The sequence below is a fragment of the Furipterus horrens genome, unplaced genomic scaffold (assembly GCF_987537825.1).
Source record: "Furipterus horrens unplaced genomic scaffold, mFurHor1.1.pri manual_scaffold_5, whole genome shotgun sequence".
Taxonomy (NCBI): Eukaryota; Metazoa; Chordata; class Mammalia; order Chiroptera; family Furipteridae; genus Furipterus; species Furipterus horrens.
Window position 1 is genome coordinate 105,539,531 of NW_028327175.1, and position 20,328 is coordinate 105,559,858.

General features: G+C 44.2%; 1 protein-coding gene across 1 annotated transcript in view; it reads right to left on the minus strand.

Annotated features, from left to right (window-relative positions):
• Positions 1 to 20,328, minus strand: part of BMERB1 (bMERB domain containing 1) — a 112,856-nt gene continuing 92,528 nt past the window's right edge. Inside the window, exons 3-6 of the mRNA XM_090276975.1 lie at positions 9,872 to 9,945; positions 4,504 to 4,618; positions 3,302 to 3,384; positions 1 to 806 (exon numbers count right to left, since the gene is read on the minus strand). Coding sequence (XP_090133101.1) covers positions 694 to 806; positions 3,302 to 3,384; positions 4,504 to 4,618; positions 9,872 to 9,945 — 385 coding nt within the window. The 3' untranslated portion in view covers positions 1 to 693. The remainder of the gene's footprint in view (positions 807 to 3,301; positions 3,385 to 4,503; positions 4,619 to 9,871; positions 9,946 to 20,328) is intronic.

The window sequence follows — 20,328 nt, forward strand, 5'->3', positions numbered from 1 at the left end:
TGCTCCATATACCTGGGGCAGCCATTGCAGGGGAAGGAAGGACCAGGAGTGAGCTGTCATGCTCCTGGTGCGACTCGTGCCCAGACACGAGAGGGGAGGGAGCGGGAGATGTGACCATGACACCACACACACGCTCAGTCTGTAGAGATGAGCTCTCTGTGTCTTGAAGGTATGTAGGCTGCGTGGAGCCCCACAGGGCACCGACCCTGGGGAAGGCCAGATGGGGGGTGGGAGCTGTGCCCTGTGAGGCAGGCCTGACAGCAGAGCTAGGAAGGTGGGTGAAGGATGTGTCCAACATGGTGCTGGGTTGTTGAAAAGTCACAATTATTCACACCTGGGGATCATGCCCCTCTCCAAGTCATTCGCATGGTGGGTTAGATACAGCTAGATAGAAGTGGAGATATACTTTTCTGAGGAAGGACCTTTCCTGGTGGTTGGATAAAAGGTAAGACAGACTCCTGGGTTCAGCATGCTCTGGGGAAGGCCATGCGACGGTGAGGGACTCCCTATTGCTATACTCTGTACAGGGCGGCCAGGCCCACACGCTGCACCCACGGCCCCTGGCGGCAGTCACAGGCTTGCCTTCAACCCCTTCCGCCTTTGAGAGCGCTTGGGCCCCAATGAAATGGGGGCTATGAAGACAAGTGGATGGGAGGGAGGTCCCCATGGCCCTGGGGGCACCCCACATGAGGGCTACATGATATTGCACTGGGTGGCCCCACAGCAATCCTTGATGAGCGCCAGCCCGGTCTTGGCCACTGTGGGTTTGCTAGGTGGGGGCTCTGCTTTCTTCTCAGCTCTGGAGCCTGCAGCAAGGTAGGAGCACAAAGAGAGAGGGGAAGGAAGGGGAAGAGGCAGAAGTGAGGCAAGGAGAGCCCTGACCATCTGCAGCCCCAGTCCCTCCCCATCCCCTAGCCAGGCCTTGCTTTAACTCCGCACGTCTGGAGATGCGGAGAGCTGGTGTGCATTTTATACGGTCATACTGACTGTTCCCACTTCCCTGTCAGTTAACTGGCTTTCGGTCCTCAGCTTCCGGTCAGTTTTAAACCTTATCCTATTCAGTTCTTCTTGCCATTGTACAATATCTGCCAAGCCTACCACAGTGTCTGGCATTTAAGAAGTATTTGGTGAATGAATAAATGGGAGTTTTGTTCAAGTCACTTTAGTCTGAGGGCTCACGTCTTTTAATTCTGGGAAATGTTCATTCATTAGCCTTTTAGATACTTCCACCGCTCATTCTCTGTTATCCCTTTCTCTGGAATGCCTGTTAGACATAAGTTGGATCTTCTTATGCTATCTTCATGTTATATTGCTTCTCTTTCATATTTTTTATCATTTTATCTCTGTGCTTCATTCTGGGTAATTTCTTCAGCTCTGTCTTCCAATTTCGGAATACTTCCATCTCTGAATTCAATCCACTGAGTTTTTACTTCATTAACAATATTTTTTTAGAAAGCTAAGTGTTTGCAAATCTACCTACTCTTTTTTCATAGCATCCTGCTCTTTCATTTTGTGTTGTATTCCTTCTCTTATCTCTTTAATAATTTTAAATATATATTTTTCTGTTTTAGATAGTCTGTTCTTTTTAGTTCTTGGGAAGACAGACATTCTCTTTTCTCTTTGTTGCATCTACAGATTCTTCACATGGTGGTTCAATTTTTCATTGGTTTTACATTTTTATGGAGAGTTTATCTTCATGGGTATTATTTTATGTGTGAACTGTGTATTATGGAATGCTAAAGGGTCCATATTGAGCAATTTTGCATTTGCTTTGCTGGGGTCTTGGAGATTTCACTGGTTTTAGATTGGTTTTAACTTTTCAACTTTGGTTTCCAGCACCAGATAAGTAGTGTAAATTTGGACCGCACACTTGGCCCCTTGAATGTGGTGCTGGTTTGGTGTTTTGATTTCTTGCCAGAATTCTTTTTTCTGTCCATAATCCTACACAGAAAGCTAGTTCCCTTATTCCTTCTTCACAGTGTGAGGTGGAGTTTTTCTAATTTCCATTTTATGGAAGAGACAGTCCACGTTGAGTATACTGGATTTACACAGGGACCGGGACCATGTACCATGTGATTTTTAGGGGCCTGTAGAAGGGACATGGCTCTTCTCTTTCTTTATTCCACCACAATGTACAACTGTGTTTTCATGGGATGTTAATAAATGATCAAGGAAAATGGGGTTGCTGGTATAGTCAACAGTGGCAGCTTTGGGGTTTTGTCTTCCTAATAAGATTTCTAGCCCCTTTTACTCTGATAACAATCCATGTCCCTGTGGCTACAGGTGTGGGCATGTGACACAGATTATCCAATCACAGTATCTCAGCCTCTTGATAATAGTGATGGGCCTAGGAGGTGAGACCATGATCCAAGAAAGGCCAATTAGAATCTTTCCCTGAGATTTATATACTTAGATCCCAGGAGAGAGAATCTGTGCTGTTGCCTTGCTGCTGCTGAGTTACAGTCTGGAGTTCTGGCCCCATGGAGAAGACTTAAGAAGTAGGAGAAAAATGAAGCTAATGTAAAAAGAGGGGCATAGATGAGAAATGGGAGGAAAGCAAGGGGGTAACAGTGCCTAGTCCCTGAAGCCCTGGTTCTTATTATTCTTCTTCCAAATCCCCTTTTTCGCTAGGGACAGTTTGAATTGGGCATCCATTTCTTACAACTGACAGCAGCCTCACTGGATCAGCAAAGAGAAGACAATTCCTTGACAGCAGGACCCATCATCAGTTTAATAGACTAATGAATATTAGGACCCTCCAGATAAAGGGTCAAATAATGCATCATTTCCCAAACTTATTTCACAAAAAAACCCTTTATGCTCTGAGTATCTCGTGAGGCTCATGTTCTGAGAAGCATAATTCTGGCTCCACTGCCTTAGAAATTCCAACTCGAACAGAGGCCAGAGCTCCCCGAGCCTCAGTTTCCACCTTCTGGCCACCCAGCTCCTCCTATGAAACGCACCAAACTACGTGATTAGAGAGTGGCATCTGCTGCCAGAACTGGTTGCATAGTTTGCAGAACCCAGTGCAAAATGACAAAACAGGGCCCCGTGTTCCAAAATTCTTAAGAATTTTAAGACAGCACTAGCTGAACATTGATGCAATCACAGAAGCCTTGTAGGCATGGGCCCTGCGCAACCGCACAGGTTGTACGATGATGAAGCTGCCCCCGCCTGCTGTAGTCCTGTGCTCAAGTTTGATTTCTAATAAATATTTTGTTGTGCCTTCTTTAGATCCAGGACCTCTTTTAAATTCCCTTTTCTCTTGGGTGGGACGAGAAGAAATAATGTATGCACTCACTGGCTGGAGATTTGGTTACTTTGTCCAGAGGTTTTAACTTGATTCTCAGGAAATCGGCCATTTCCTTGTCCTCTTCTTGCTCCCTGTAAAGACAGATGTGTAAAGACAAGAGGAAAGTAGGGTAAGCAAGGAAAGCATCAAGGAACTGATGAAATGAGGTTTATGTGTATGAGACCATGCAACAGGCTTTGTGAATGGTGCATGTTGTTGCATGTTATATATGGGTGTCACATGTATGTTAGTGTGTGTTATGTATGTAGGTGGTATATGTGTTATGTGTGGGTGGTGTGTCTATGTTTTCTGCATTATGTATGTATGGTATTTGTATGTTGTATTTTATGAACATGCTTTGAAGCAGACACATGTCTATAATGGAGTACATGACTACCCAGAAACATGAGTGAGACCCCAAGGCAGAGGCAACAACATTACAGGACCCAGTCTCCCTGCCAGGGATTCAGTGAGCCGAGCAACACCTCTCCTGACCCTGTACCTTTAAGTCACCCTGCACACCTGTGCTTCCATAAGATGCATGGAAGCCAAGTTATCTCAGCTCTTCCAACCCAGCAGTGGGCCAGGCCTGGCTGAGTTGGGCAAGGTGCAGTCCTGGGGCTTGGGGTAACTCAAGAGGACGCAGAGATAAAGAGGAAGCTGCCCTCTGGTACTGAAGAGGCCCCTGAGGCCCTCTCCTTGTGGAGGGCTCCAAAGGCTTTGCTCCTGGGTAAGAATATGCAAGAATCGATATCGCATTTCCTAAGCCCAGCCTCCTCCTGAGTCTTCAGGTGCACTGTGGCTCCAGGGCCCGTGATTGTCCAGATCCAGGTGGTAGGGGCATCGGGACATCAAATGAGAGGGGAAAGAAAAGAACAATGCTGGGAAGTGAACAAGGCAGGCAAGGAAGCAAGTCAATACAGGGGACAGAGTTTCTGTAGAAACCAACGGAAGTTTCTAGAAGCTGCCTTGATGAATTGAGAGGAAGTTCAGTGAAGAGAATGTGTAGGAAGCACCCCTGTGTGTTATGTGTTAAGATTTCTCCCTGCTCACTTCCTCAACTTCCTCAAACGGTTCTCAGTCAAGATACACAGGGTTTTGTAAGACTTTCTGGAGCTGGTTTTGAGTTTCTCTTGAATGTGAAATGGGGCCTCAGGCCAGAAGGCTATGTTCATTTGGATCCAGCGTTTGGGGACCATCTGCCCGCTCACCTTAACCGCTCGACCTCTGCATCCTCCACCAGAAAGTCTCTCTTCTGCACCAGTCTGTGGATCTTCTGGATTAGCTCATCCTCCCTCTGCTTCTGCAGCTTAGTTTTTTCCTTTTCTGGGGAGAAGGAAACATCAGCAAAGAAACAGTTGAGTGAAACAGTTGAAAGCACTTGAGTCCAAGGGGCAGGATTTGGAGCCCTGGCTCTACCATTTTACTCGCTGGGTGAACTTGGAGTAGCAACTTGACCCCATTGAGCTTCAGTTTCTTCCTCTGTAAAATACACCCCGTGAGGTTTAAATGCAGTGATGTCAGTAAGTGGCTTGGCACAGAGCTCAGGTGCAGCACATGCGAGTAAACAAGCGGCAATGATGCAGCCAGGGGTCCTGCCCTTGAAGGCAGGGGCTGAGAGGGCTCAGTGAGGTCTCAGGAGCCTTAGTGACAGCCAAACCAGTCTGTCAGATGAAAGGCGTCCATGTCGATGGCACTAGACCTGTCCCAAGTACCGAGGGCTAGCATGCCCAACAGAAAACACAAGAACCAGGGCTGGGAGGGAGGGCTGAGCAAAGTAGGAGGGCAGAAACATAAGCCCACTTCAGTTCACTGGACTCAGACCCCTTCAGATTTTTAAAAAACGCGGGGCAGCTTGTCCGTCTGCCTGCCTAGGGCTGTGCTGACAATTTCCTCTAGGGTTGCAGAAAACAATCAAAGGTGAAGAGAATATAATAATTGGATAAGAGAGAAAACTGACTTCTCCCGTTAACCAGAAGGGGAAGTGGGAAAGGGGTGGAATTTCTAGCAACCTCTGGATCCCTGGCCTTTGCTCCACTGACAATGGTGGTATCACTCCTCTCCTGGTGGATCCTGTGGGTCGATCCCCAAATCCTTCGCCAGCATCACAGGGTGCCTCTCAGCCCTCAGCAGGTAAGTTAGTGCAGCGCCCACAGCCTCGCCAGAGCACCCTGCTCGCTCAGCACTCTGGGCACAAGTGATTAGGTGCCTTCCAGGTTAACTACTTACTGAACCAGGTGCAAAAGAAACAAATACCTATTTAATGAAGGAAAAGCAAATCATACATCATAAATGTGCAAATGGTAAGTGCTTCATAAATTAAAAGCTATTATATTATTTCTCATGAGCTTTTTGTTTTCATTTCATCTAGGTTTCTCAGTTTTGACACTATTGGTATTTGGGCTGGGTAATTCTTTATCACGGGGGCTGCCCCATGCACGGTGTGATGTTCAGCCACATCCCTGGCCTCCATCCACTCATGGCAGAAGCACTTTCTTTCCTAGTTGTGACAACCAAAAGTGCCAGCAGATTGCCCAATGCCCCTTGGGGGACAAAATTGCTCTTGGTTGAGCATCACTAGTTTAAACCTTTCCAATAACCCTATGAGGTAGGTAGTATTTCTGTGTCCAAGGGGAAGGTGACTCAGCCTCTCCAGCCAGCTCTTAAGACAGAGGTGGTGACAGTGGCGGGCGGGGGGAGTGGCAGTGAGAAATCTTGGCCTGTCCTTGAGAAGCCCTCAAGGCAGGGAGGGTCCCAGGTGTTCTTTCCCATCCCAGAGCTGGTAAATTATTTTTTGACCTTGGCTGGTGAAACCTGATTTCTTGGCCATTCAGTGCTTTCTTTCCTTAATGCTTTTATTGATGCGTTGCCTGGAGCATCATTTTTTTTTTTTCCAGCTAAATTCAGCACTGGTCGGGGAATAGCCACAAGGGTCTTGAACAACAAATTGGGGGAGGTGAGGAGGGGTGACTAGGAATGCAGGCGAGGAAAGAAAACGTTAATACCTGGATTTCCAAATGCAGTTTCTCAGGGAATCAATGGGACTGGCGTTAGGGACCTGGGCTCCATTGCTAACTGGCCCTATGACCTGTGTGACCTATGTTTCTCAGCAGGACAGTCCATGGCATTTTGGGAGGAACACATTCTTCATATGTAACTGCCCCTACGCTGTAGGTTTTAGCATCCCTGGCCTCTGCCCACTAAGTATCTGTACTGATTTCATATTTATTTAAACATTTGGTGTTTTCTTCATTGTGGATTATTTTTTGCATGAATTTTGGTGTCTTAATAATGTATTAAAATGTTAATTATCCTGATAACTGAAAGTTTTGTGCTCCAGCGGAATGTCTTGTTCTCCTTACCCTAGTCCCAGTCCTGGTTAGTCGTGCCCTTGGCGATCCAAGACCTCTCCACCCCAGCTCCCACCCATTTCCACATGTGCTCTGGAGGCTGCCACAGCCCCAAATTGAGGGGCCTCAGGTGGTCTTGGCTGACCCCGTGGCCACACGTTCATGTCTCCTTTGCCTTAGTGGCCTCCACATATCCTGATGAGCCAACAATGGGCTCTGGGAATTCTTACCCCTAAGAGGGAGATGCCAACCCATGCTGGGCCCATTGGAGTCTCCTGGGAAATTAAAATTTGGGACATGGAGGCCCTGGGAACTGAGCTCTCATGTGGGAAGAAAATGGAGAAGAGATGGAGTGGATTTGCTTGGCTTATATGCTAGAGCAAGAAAATGGAGCGTGCACCCAAATGAGAGAAAGGCAGGGAGGTGAGGGGGGACAGGGGAGAAGAAGTGGGAAAGAGATGGAGAAGGAGGAGGAGAAGCGGGGGGAAGAGGGAGGCGAGACAGAAAGAGAGAGGGAGAAGGAAGGGAGAAGAGGATGAGGGAGAGAAAGAGAGATCCAGAGAACATTCTGACAGCTTTCCTTTTCTGGTTCCAGACTCTTGTGAGGTTGAGCAGAGCTTAATGCCTGTATTGGGATAAACAGTATTACCCACCACCTCCCCAAAGTTTATATCTACCCTATTTAGAAATAGGATCTTTGCAGATGTCATTAGTTAAAATGAGTTCATGCTCATTAGGGTGGGCCCTTAATCCAATGACTGGTGTCCTTATAAGAAGAGATGACACGCAGAGACATACAAAGAAAAGAAGGCCCTGACTACATGGGCAGAGACTGGAGTGAGACATCTATAAGCCAAGGAACCCAAGGATTGACAGGAGTCCCAGGAGCTGGAAGAGGCAAGAAAGGATTCTTCCTCTAGAGGCCAACACTTTGACTTAGGACTCCAGGACTCCAGGCCTCCAGAACTGTGAAAGAATCTATTTCTGTTGTCTGAAGCCGCTATGTTTGTGGGAATTGCTTTAGGCAGCCCAAAGACGCTAATGCAATGCCCTGGGGCTGCAGGGGTCCCCACTGTCCTTCCAGTGGTTGCCTGTTTTTGTTTTGTGCCTACATCAATTTGGATGGGTTTCAACTTTACTACTGCAGGTGCGGGGGAGGGGGGGTGCTATAAAATGAGAAAGCTGAATTGGCTTGGTGGCTTTCAATCCTGGCTGCTCATCACAATCGTAGGAAGGTTTTTTTAAATGATCAATACCAGAGCCCCACATGAACTGAATCAGAATTTTAAGTGGGTAGTGTCTGGATTTGGCTGTATTTTCCCCTCATTCTCTTACTATTTTACATTTGACATTTTACTTTCTGTGGTGATAGTCTTAGTGAGATATCATTCACATACCATACAATTCACTTTTCAAGGTGTTATTCAGTTATGCAGCTGCCACCACAACTAATTTTAGAACATTTTAATCACTTCTAAAAGAAACCTGTACCCATTAGCTGTCACCCCACTTCAACGAGGACTGTTCACTCGCTCACATTCCCAGGGCCTGCCTGCAGAGGGCCTGGCACCTAGTACATGCTCATTAAAGGAACGGTATCTGAAAGTTCTGCTATGATTGCACACACTACTGTCAAAACAAGAATGTGTTGACTGCTCCTACACTTTGCGTTTGTGATCCCATGTTATGTCATGGCATAGTCACAATGACCATGTGAGGGTGGCAAGTATTGACCTTATTTTACAGACAAGGAATTTAAGGCTCAGAGAAATTAAGTTGCTCCATGAAGATCATCTCGCTGGCCATCCTGGATTCAAACCTTGATCACTGGACTCTAAAGCAGTGATTCTTAGGCAGGGGCAATTTTCCCACCCCGCCCCCCACCACAGACTAGGAGATATCTAGTAACATCTGGAGACATCTTGGGTTGTCACAATTGGGAGGGAGGGGAATGCTACCAACATGTAGTGGGTAGAGGCCAGGGATGCTGCTAAATTCTACAACACACAGGAAAACCCCCTGTCCCCATAGAGAATTACCCAGCCCCTAATTTCCCTAGGCTGAGGCATGGAGAACAATGCCCTGTCGTGCTGTACTTTTAGCTCAATAATAGGTATCCATTGGATGTCAGGTCATCTCTTTCTGCTAACCTTAAATTAGGGAGTCATTTTCTGTTCATCACAGCATGCCTATTGCCAGCAGCGATGCAGCCTCTTGAGACTACTTAGTGAGCTGATAGACTGGCAAAAGTATTCAAGTAAATGACAATGAGGGTGTGCTACTTTGCCTGTGCTGCTCCTTGCCAAAGCCAAGGCAAGGTTCTTGAGACAGACTTGTGTTTGTTCCTTCAATAAACCTTTCTCTTGGTACCTACCACCAGGCCCTCATTCCTGCCCTCAAGGAGCATGGAGTTTACTGAGGGACATATACAAGTCAACAGGCAATTATTTGATAAGTACTTTGATAAGAGTAATGCCCTGGACGGCACCTAATCCAGCCAGGATGAGCAGGGAAGTCTTTCTTCGGAGAAGGGGCCAAATAACCTATGACCTGAAGGATAGGTAGAAATTTGTTTGGTTCATAATAATAATGATGGCAATAATTTATTAAGCACTTACTATAGGATGGGAACTATGCTAAGCACTTTATGTGTTTTCCCTTTGTCAATCCCACAACAGCCCTATGAGGTGGATACCACTATTATCCCAGTTTACAGCTGAAGAAATTAAATTTTAGTGAAGAAACTTAACTTGCCCAATGTCATGGCATTAATAAGTGACAGGTCTAGGTTTGATCCACAGTCAGCTTGTAATCACCATACTCTACCTGTTCCCAAGCAGGATAATAATAGTGATCATTGCTAATACTTACTGGACTTTTATTTTGGATCAGATAGTAAGCTAATCACATGGTTTGCATTGTTTCATTTGTCACAAGGAGAATTATCCCCAATGAGCTACGTATTATTACTATTACCACCCCATTTTCAGAGGAGAAATTGAGCCTCAGAGAGATAAAGTGACTTGCCCAAGGTCAAGGAGGTGGCCGGAATTAGGACTTGAACTGGGTCTACCAGAGACAGAATTGTGTTTGAACCACGCGATCAGGGAGCACTGCATTGCAAGAATGAGGTCGTGCTAGGAGAGCAGATGAACATGGTCTTCTATCCTTAAGGAATACAGATAGAGCCAGCCGGGGCCTCTGGGCAGCTGGAGTCCCAGATGGTTACCTGGGATGGCGACCAAGTTCTGCAGCTCCTGCTTCAGGTCCATGATGTCATTGCACAGCTGGATGTCATCCATCCTGGGGAAACAGGACACCACATGACAGCAGGTTACATCAGAAAACATTCTCCACCCTGAGCATAAACCCAGTTTCAACAAAGAATTTGCAGGAGAGGACTGGCCTTTATAAAGGCCACACATGCTCTTTATAGAAGTTTTCCCCCAAAAGAAAAAAAAGGAAAGCTTGCCTGTTACCTCATTACTTATTAATAGCATCTTGATGGTGTTCCTCATGGTCTTTAGGTGCCTAGCTTTCGTCTGCTTGCATGAGCAAGCTCATGTGGCAGGTTCAGTGTACTCTTTTTTTAGCTTGTGATTAAAATTTTTAAACATTACAGAAATTCACAACATAGACACAGAAGATCTCTCCCTATCCTTTAGAAATAACTATTTTCAACAGTTTAGTATATGTTCCTCCAGATTTTAAAAAGTGTTTATGCTTATACTATCATATATCTTATAATTGTTATTATACAAAAACATTTTTCAATTTTTTAAAAAATTAATGATATGTCTGGGGCATCTTTCCACGTCAGTACATGCAAATTTTCTCATTTGTAATGGCTGTATACTGTTACTTTGTGTTGATATATAGTGATTTATTTAAATATTCCCCTATTCATGGACATCTGGATTGTTTCTTGATACATTTCTAGGATAAATTTCTAGAGATGTAATTGCTGGGTCAAGTAACATGAACACGTGCATCTTAACAGCAATTTCCAAATTGCCCACCAACAGTGTGAAAGGATGTTCAATCCCATAATCTCAGTAATGGGGTTGCATGTACAAGTTTGCATTATGTAGTATAGTTCTGTATGTGTCTGCTACAATATTAACTCATTTTACTATAAACAGTATTTGCAATGACTGGAATTTCACCAGGTAGATTTATCATGCCTGTATCCTAATTACTTCAGTGGATTTTTTCAGGTCGTTTGTGCTATTTTATCCACTATAGGATGAACATGGATTCATATCAGGCTTCTTCATGATGCATTATTTAATGTGGGGGCTATAGAATCTGAGTACAAAGGGCTTGGCATGTCTACAGCAATTGAGACATATTATCAAGTCACTTCCCCTTGAGGAGGGTGTATGCTTTCATTCCATATGTCTTTATTGAGCATTTACTATGTTCACCACTGGCATCTAGTGGGTAAAGTCCAGGGATGCTGCTCAACACCCTACACTGTGCAGGGCAGCCCCCTCAACAGAGAATTATCCGATTCAAAAAGTCAATCATGCTAAAGTTAAGAAATCTGCAGCTGTAACCATAGAATTGACACAGGTCCTAGCTGATAATTTTTGAGAGATGAGAGAAGGAAAGATGGCAAAAGGAACAAAAGAGAGACAGGTAGTGGTTAGATGCAAGAGTACTGACACCAAACAGCTCTAGTTCAAAGGGTCCATGTGCCAGTAATTTAACTCCTCAAGGTCTCTTTCCTCATTTAGAAAATATAATGGCACTTCTGAGAATTATTACTCATGTCAAGCACTGAGCATGTGCCTGGGACATACATAGTAAAATGCTTAGTAAATGATATTTATTATTATTATTATTATTATTATTAACTGTTAGTAGGAAACAGAGAGAAACTGCTGTAGGACAAGCAGTTAATTTGACAAATGGAGCTAATATGTTCAACCTTAAACATTTTTTTAAAAACCTTGATTAATTATATTTTTTAATAAAAATTTTAAAATAAAATTCTCATCTGGTTGTAGAACAGATCCCTAATTGCTGTAGAAATTTGGGAAAATACAAACAAGTACAAAGACGGAACCTAAACCCATGCATAACTTTGACCCACATACACCCAGAGGTCATGGTTCCACTCCAAGTGTTTTTGGTGTATTTCACACCAATTTTTTTCATACATGTAACCCAGGCATGGCAGACTTGCTCTGGCTGGCCTTAGTCCTCACCCTCTGTCCATCTTAGAACTGCACTCAGCATGATTTTGAGCCCTCCCAAACACATGCAAACCCACCACACATTAACAAGTAAAATGGGATTCTGAGGTTCTCACAGGGAGTCATGCTGCAGAATGCCATAAAAACCCCTGTTAGACAGCACTGTTTTTCCTCAAGTCTTGCTGCCAGCTTCTCATGTCTTTTCTTTCTCTCTCCTCCTCATCCAAATGACTCACAGTTGAAGGAGAATCCTTTGTGGTTTTCGACTCACAAACCTCAATTGGCAAAAGCAAAGCCTAGTGGTTCCTGAATATCCCCCCAGGAAACAAGTTTGTTCTCCCCACCCCCACCCCACACATACTCCAAGCTTTCTATCAGAGTATTCACCTAACGAAAAATGAGTTTTTTTTCTGGAATATGGAGGGATGGGTTTCACCACTAGGGGAAATAAAAAATCAACAAAGTTAAGCAACATGCCCAAAGTCCCACACTGGTAAGTGGATTTTGAGATTTAGCCCAAGTTCATGTTCTTGACCACTTCACCATGGTGTCTCCCCTTCATGTGGCTGCAGGAGTTGCCACTAACATGGCTGGCTGCTCACAGAACTGACCTTCCTCCTCTGCTTTCCTCCCAGAGCCCTGATTTGTATAGGAGGCAATGTCTCCAGCCCCTTCTGGAAGCCAGTTATCTTCGTCTGTTTAGGCAGCTACAACAAAAATACCATAGATCACGTGCCTAAACAACAAACACTGATATCTCAGATCTGAAGGGCTGGGGAGTCCAAGATCAAGGTGTCAGCTGATTTGGTTCCTAGTGAGGACTCCCTTCCTGATTTGCAGATAACCGCCTTCTTGTTTTATCCTCACATGGTGGAGAAGGAGGTCTCTCTTATCTCTTCTATAAGGGCACTCATTCCACTCATGAGGGCTTTACCCTCATGACCTATCACCTTGCAAAGGCACCACTTCCTAATACCATCCCAATGGAGATTAGGGCTTCAACATATGAATTTGGCGGGAGGGGGGACACATTTAGTTTATAGCACCATTTACGGCAATCGCATTTGCCTTTGCTGGACACTCACTCTTCGAGGCTCCCTTGCAGGTAGAGGTAGCCATGAGACCCACTTCAGGCCAAAAAGATATAAGAGGAAGTCTGCTAGGGGGACTTCTGGGAAAGATAATTAGAGTCTTTAGTGCTACCCCTCACAGTCCTGAAGCTGCTGCAGTCACTGCTGAGGATGATATAAGGGATATGAGGGAAGAGCTGCTCCCCTGTCCACACCCCGCTGGCCCCTCAGACCACCTGCATCTGGACTTCTCATGTGAATATTAAATGTCCTTATGATTTTAAGTAGAGTGACCAACTCTCTTGGTTTGCCTGGGACTGTCCAGTTTTAGCATCAACAGTCCCGTGTCCTGGAAAACCTCTGAGTCTCATTTAAGACACTATTAATCATTCATTGCATTATTTACAATAACCAAGATATGGAAGCACCCTAAATGTCCATTAACCGATGAGTGGATAAAAACGCTGTGGTACATATACAATGGAATATTACTCAGCCATAAAAAGAACAAAATCTTACCATTTGCAACAGTACAGATGGACCTAGAAGGTATTATAAAGAATATGATTGTTTATCCAATATGCTATACACCTAAAACTAATATAAAATAATATTGACTGTAATTTAAAAAATATTTAAAGAAGTACTTTTATCAAATGTTCCGTTACTTGTCGCTGAAGACATGCTCACTGATACATGTATGTGGATATGTGCATTTTTAATAAAAGATCAAAACATGCATATATATATGCCCTGCTCATTGTGAGCATTACATCATGATAATTTTCCAAGGCTATTAAATAATATTATTCAAAAAACACTGAAATAGTTCATGCAAAGCACTTTCGAAGCTTGGCTGGAACTTCTGAATAAACCACATTAATTGTTCTCTGCACAATTAACATTCTCTGCTGCCAGCTTGTTCCACAGAGAGAGCTGTCATCTCCAAGGAACTGATTACTGCAGGAAGGGAAAGAAAGCCAGCCTGTGTCATTTACATCTCAGCCTTTCACACTGGGACAATGAAGCAAGTGGGTCATTTTACCAGCTTTGGGAGGGGAGAGGAGACCAGCCTCTGTCAGAAGACTTGTGCTGCTGTTTTATAAAACTTCTTTGAAAATGACATGGTCTGGAGCTAAGTGGAAAACCAGCAGAGACCACAATGTGAAGGTCTAAGCAGAATGACAAAGGAAAGAATTGACTTTTAAAATGATATTTATTTGGAGCCTTCTTTTATAAATCGTGGATGCGTGGATGCCTTGGGATAGTCAGGAAGAAGAAACACCTAGCCATAGAGATGGAGCATTGGTCTGGCATGTGAAGCTTGGATCTGAGTCCAAGTCCCACCGCAAACCTCCTCTGTAACTAAAAGAAAAACTTTGACTTTCTATACACCCTACACTCTGACACCAAATGTGTGGGTTCCCCCCTACCCAGCAATTCTTTAATTCTCAGTGGACACCAACGGGGTGTCTACTATCTAACTCCCACAGGTGAAGGATTCAGTCCCACTCCAGGTGCCAATCACAAGGCCAGGCCACCAGTACTTCTGACCAACTCACTGTCAACTGGGGGTTTCCATGACCCCTTCTTCAGGTTCGATAACTTGTTAGAACTGTTCACAAAACTCAAGAAAACATTTACCTGTATTTACTAATTGATTATAAAGAATATTACAAAGGATACAGATGCCCAGCCTGGTGAAAAGGAGCACAGGGCAAGGTACGGGGAGCTTCCACTCCCTCCCCAGGGTGCCACCTCCCAACACATCCATGTGTTCGTCAACACGAAAGCTCTCCAAACATCATATTCTAGGTATTTTTATGAGGCTACATTACAGAGGCATAATGGGTTATTAACTCAACCTCCAGCCCTTTTTCCTTCACCAAGAATGGGGGAGAGACTGGAAGTTCCAAGCTGTTAATTGTGCCTTGGTCTTGCTGGTGACCAGACCCCATCCTGCACCTGCACAGGGGACCCAGCCACCTGCCATCTCCTCAGCACACAAAAAGACCCTCTGACCACTCTGGAAATCCCCAGGATCTTAGAAGCTCTTGTGTCAGTAACAGGAGTCCAAGAACAAATAAAATAGAAGATGCTCCTAGCACCCTTATCACTCAGGAAATTACATGGGTTTCAGGAGCTCTTTGCCAGGAACTGGGGGCAAAGGCCAAATATATTTCTTATTATACCACAGTGACTTTGAGCAAGCCATCTCCCTCCCAGACATCTGTTTGCTCAGGTATAAAATGAGGGGTTTCAATGACCTCTGGAGCCCTGTTGGGTTAATGCATAGATGAAGTAAAATGCTTTTGACCCAGCCAGACCAAAGGGTGGATCTCAGTTCCACTGTTCATTAGCTATACAACTTGGGCAAGTCCCACACTGCTCTCGGTCTCACAGTTGGAAGGAATAATACCTTTGGTTCATGGTTTTATGAAAATGAAATAAGCTTTTGTGCGGGGAGCAGGCAGTCCTGTGCTTGGCACGTACATAAGAAAGGCTACTTCCATCCGCCCCTCCCCCACCCTGGGTAAGGAGGTGAGTTGCTGGGCTGTCAGCTGGCACTCCTGAAAAACCTGAGCCAACATTCCTACTTCAAAGAATTAGTCACAGTTTCGTGTGCTATTTCAACTTCCTCCATCCTAATGGCACCGAGATGATGAATGTGTACATTTGTTTAGTGTTCTTGGATTAATGAACTTAAACGCTCTCTCTGAGGGAGAAGTGTTGAGACAGCTCCAGGGAGCCTGTAAGCTCAGCCATCTCTCAGCATCATGCTGGGGACAAGGGGAGCAGCGAGGTGCCTGCTGTGGGCTCAGGTGACTCATCTCTGAAAGGGGTGCCTTTGTGATTTGTCCCTTCATGACGACCATGCTGCCTGTTCTCTCCCCGCCGCATGAGTCTGGTCTGCACGTTAACTGGCTTGTCCCTTGAGTAAGCAGACCCCCATTTCTGGATGTGATACTGGTCCCAAAAGCATGTCATCTCCCTCAAGCACAGATTATTCCTCTCGACCAGGGGTTTTCTTAAATTGACTCTGTTTTGGTTCATCCAAGAAAGAAAATTAGCAACACTGGAAAACTGATCAATCTGAACACTTGCGGTTTCTGCACTTTCTGTGTGTATGTTACATGTCAATTAAAATTTTACCAGGAAAAATTATCAACTATATTGTTTAGTGTTGTTTCAAACTTAAAAGTGTACTGTTGGTCTTTTTTTAATTATGTAAATATTGTATAAATATGGCGTCCCTATAAAAAAGTCAAACAGTAGAGAAATAGAATCATATTTGGCATTTATTAATGTTCTTATACTATCAGCACCAGGCTCTGGGCCAAGCATTTTACACAAATCATCTTAATTAACTCTTACAGCAACTCTGTGAGGTGAGTACTATTATCATCATCCCTTGGATGGTGTTAGGCACTTGCTCAGGTCACAGAGTAAGTGATAGGACCTTGAACCCTGGCAGTCTGATCTCTCACCTGGGAGTATGAAAGTCCTATATCTGTGGCTGGAGTGCAGGGAAGACAGAAATCGGAGTAGTTTGGGGGAAGGCTTCTTAGCCTGAGATGCCACTTACAGGAGGGGGACAATCTGGATGGTTGAGGAGAAGGATACCGGGCACTCAAGTAGAGGGGACAGCTTAGTCAAACATTGGCTGCAGAAAGTGGTGTGGTGTCCCTGGGCAAATGGCAGTGAAGAGACCACCCAAATAGGACATGCTGGTGACATACAGATCTGGGTTATAAAGGACTTAACACGGGAGCCATTTTAGGTTCTAGAGTGAGAGCATGGGACAACAATCTGTCTATGAAAGTCGATTTGGGAGAAATGGTGATCATTATATGTGCACCAAGGACAGGGCATCCTCATTCTGAACTTCTGTTTAAAGAGCTCAATAGGCTTCCTGGAAGATGTGTTTGCTCATGAATTTTCAGCAGGATTGACAAATGAGGGCCTGTGGCCCAAATCTGGTGCCAACCCATGAGGTAAGACTTGGCTTTGCATTTATAAATGGCTGGGGGGAAAAAATCAAAAGAAAAATAACATTTCTAGACACATTAAAATTATATGAAATTCAAAATTCAGTGTCTATAAATTTTGTTTTATTGGAACACAGCCATGCCCATTCATTGGCTGCTTTTGCACTACAACAGCGGAGTCGACTAATTGTGACAGAGACCATATGGCCAGCAAAATCTAAACTTTTTACTAGCTGGCCCTTTACAGAAAAAACTTGTTGGGTCCTGATCTTCAAAAAAACCACAGGAAGTAATCAGAGACTAAACAAGTTGCTGGAGCTGGAAGAACTCTCACCTCCTAAGGGTGAAGAAATCAGTGTCTGGAGAGAGGAATATTGATCATTGATATGTTAACTCGTCCAATAAATCAACCATCCAGAAAACACTTATGGAGAGCATAGTGTGTGTTGGGCATTGTGACTCAATTTTCACTTCCAAGAGACGTCAGAAATCAAGGCCAGCTACCAAGGCCACATGGCAAGACAGCAGAGCCCTCACCAGCCCTGCAGCTTTGACTGAAGGTCCAGAGCCCAGGCCCACCTTCCTCTCTGAGCTCCAGTGGGGAGTTGGGCTATGCCCAGTGCATACGAGGTTGGCCAATAGATTTCCTGTAGGTGCCTGCTGATGCAAGCTGGCAGTTTCTGCTACAGCATTTGTCCTTCACATCCTTCGCTTCACTGAGGGAGATACTAAGTTTTGTGATTTCATTTGTTAGTTTCTACTCTTATCCCCCAATCACTTGCCAAGATAGTGCCTAGACTGAGACATATAAGTCGTCGTATTGGATGGCTCAGTGAGCTATGAAGAGGAGAGAGGTCTGGCTCTGGGTTTCCCTAATCCTAGCCCTGAGGCCCCGGGCTGAGTGACCCACAAAGAATTAGAGATATGAACAAAGATTAGGCTCCAAACAGGTAACCGAGGGGGTGAGGGGGAGAAAGGAGAAGGAGGAGAAGGAAGTGGAAGTGGAACAGGAGGAGGAGAGGGGGAGGGGAGGGGGAAGAAAAGGAGGGAAGAGGAGGAAGGAAAGGGAAGAGAAGAGGAAACAACATAAATGTCCAATAATAGGACATTGGTTACATATAGAATTTTATAACTATACATGGAAGAACTCAACAACCATTAAAAAATAATTGCCACCCTGGCCAGGTGGCTCAGTTGGTTGGAGTGTCATCCCACACACCAAAAGTTTGCAGGTTTGATCCCCAGTTGGGGCACATATGGAAGGAAACTGATCAATGTTTCTCTCTCAGGTCAATGTTTCTTTCTCTCTCTTAAAACACTAAACATATTCTCAGTTAAGAAAAAAATTACTGCTGGCCAGCTTGCAATATTTTCTCAAAATAAAATTGAGAAATGTATAAAATATAAATGAGAATAAAATAAAATTGAGAAAATACAGCCAACGTAGACCAGGTGAGTTAAGACACCAAGGTGATATGGTTGCCAGATTTAGCAAATAGTAACACAGGGCACCTGGTTATATTTGAATTCCAGATAAATATCAAATCATTTTTACTATAAGGATGCCCCCATGCAATATCTGGAACCTACTTATACTAAAATAATGATACACTGTTTATCTGAAATCCAGATCTAACTGGGTATCCTATTTTCTCTGGTGATCCTATAAGACAGGGGAGACCAGACTTTCAAATCAGCCTCATTTTCTGAGCAGTTGTTAGGCTAGAAGTTCTGTTCTGTGCTTGGGGAGGAGGCAGGTCTACAGGCCGGAGTGGTTGGAATGATGGCCAGTCTCCTGGCCTTATTCCTTCTGTTTCCCCTGGAGAGCCCTCCAGTGACAAGTTTCAAGTAATGTGGACATTTGAGAAGACAGCAATAAAAAGCCCCAAGGAGAATTAACAAAAACGGCCAGTGGACTAACTAATGGGAGTAGAAAATTGGGGACAATTGGGAACATATGTCAAGGGACTTGAAAACATTTAAACTCTTTAGTGGCTCCATCTCTAGGATTTCATTCTGAGGAGATAAATAAGGGTACCATAAAGAGTTAGCTATGATTTTGTGCAATATAACCTAGTTTGCAAAAGCAAAAAAACTGGAAGCAACCTAAATGTCCAACAATAATAGAGGATTGCTTAAATAAATTATGGTATGTATGCATAATGGAATTCTAACAGGCATTTAAAATGATGCTCAGAGGAGATATAGATATTTTAAAAAACTGGTTAAGAAACAGTTTTAATTTATTATTATTATTATTATTTATTATTATTATTATTTTTTTAGAGAGAGAGAGAGAGAAAGGAAGGAAGGGAGAAAGGGAGAAAAACCTTGATTCAAGAGAGAAACATTGATTGGTTGCCTTTTGCCCCCACCAGGGACTGAACCCGCAATCTAGGCATGTGCCCTGATGGGAAATCAAACCAGTAATTTTTTCCTTTGCCAGACGACAGCCAACGAACTAAGTCATGCTGGCCAGGGCTGGTTAAGAAATCTTGGTCCAACCCTGGTCAGGTTGCCCAGTTGTTTGGAGCATCATCCTATACACCAAAAAGGTTGCGAGCTTGATTCCCAGTCAAGGCACATATGGAAGGCAACTGATGGAAGTTTCTCTCTCACACTGATGTTTCTTTTTCACATCGAGGTTTCTTTCTCTCCCTCTCTCAAATCAATAAACATATCCTCGAGTGAGAATTAAAAAAAAGAAAAAGAAATATTGATCCAATTTTGAAAAGTACATATGCATAGAAAAAAAAGACAGCAAGACTCCATTCAAAATAGTACAATGATTATCATGAACACATTTTTATTTCTTTCATTTGCTTCTTTGTATTATAATTTTTATAATATGCATGTATTATCTGGATATTTTTTAGAGTTTTGTTTTTTGTTTTAAATGACCATGGACCACCCCTTTCCTCAGAGGCAAACACAGCCAGTCTTGGTACTGCAGTCGCCGCAGCAGAAGTCCCTCCTTGCCTGAGCTCGTCAGCTTCACTCTAGCCACAGAGCTCACATTTGGGCTGGCAGCCCATCTGCATGCTGGTATGAATCCTGACCTGCATCCTTCAAGCCTTGGCTCCCTTCAACTCCCTTTCGTATCCCAGAATGCCTCTATGTCAGACTAATTCCTACGCCTCCTTCAAGACAGCTTTGCACCCACTCTGGAGCCTTCCTAATACTCCCAGGCTGGGTCAGCTCCTCCTCCTCCATGCTGCCCCAGCCTCCTGATTATCATCCAGGCACATGTGTTTCTCCCTAAATGCACTGGGCACCCTTTAAGGGACTTTGCCTCTTCACTCTGTGGCTCTAACATGTCACCTGTGCCTGACACATCACAGGAAATAAGCAATGAAGAAAGAAAGGCAAACTGGCAGGAGGGCAAGGAGGAGTACACAGAGCCCTGGATTTTTATTGAAACAAGCC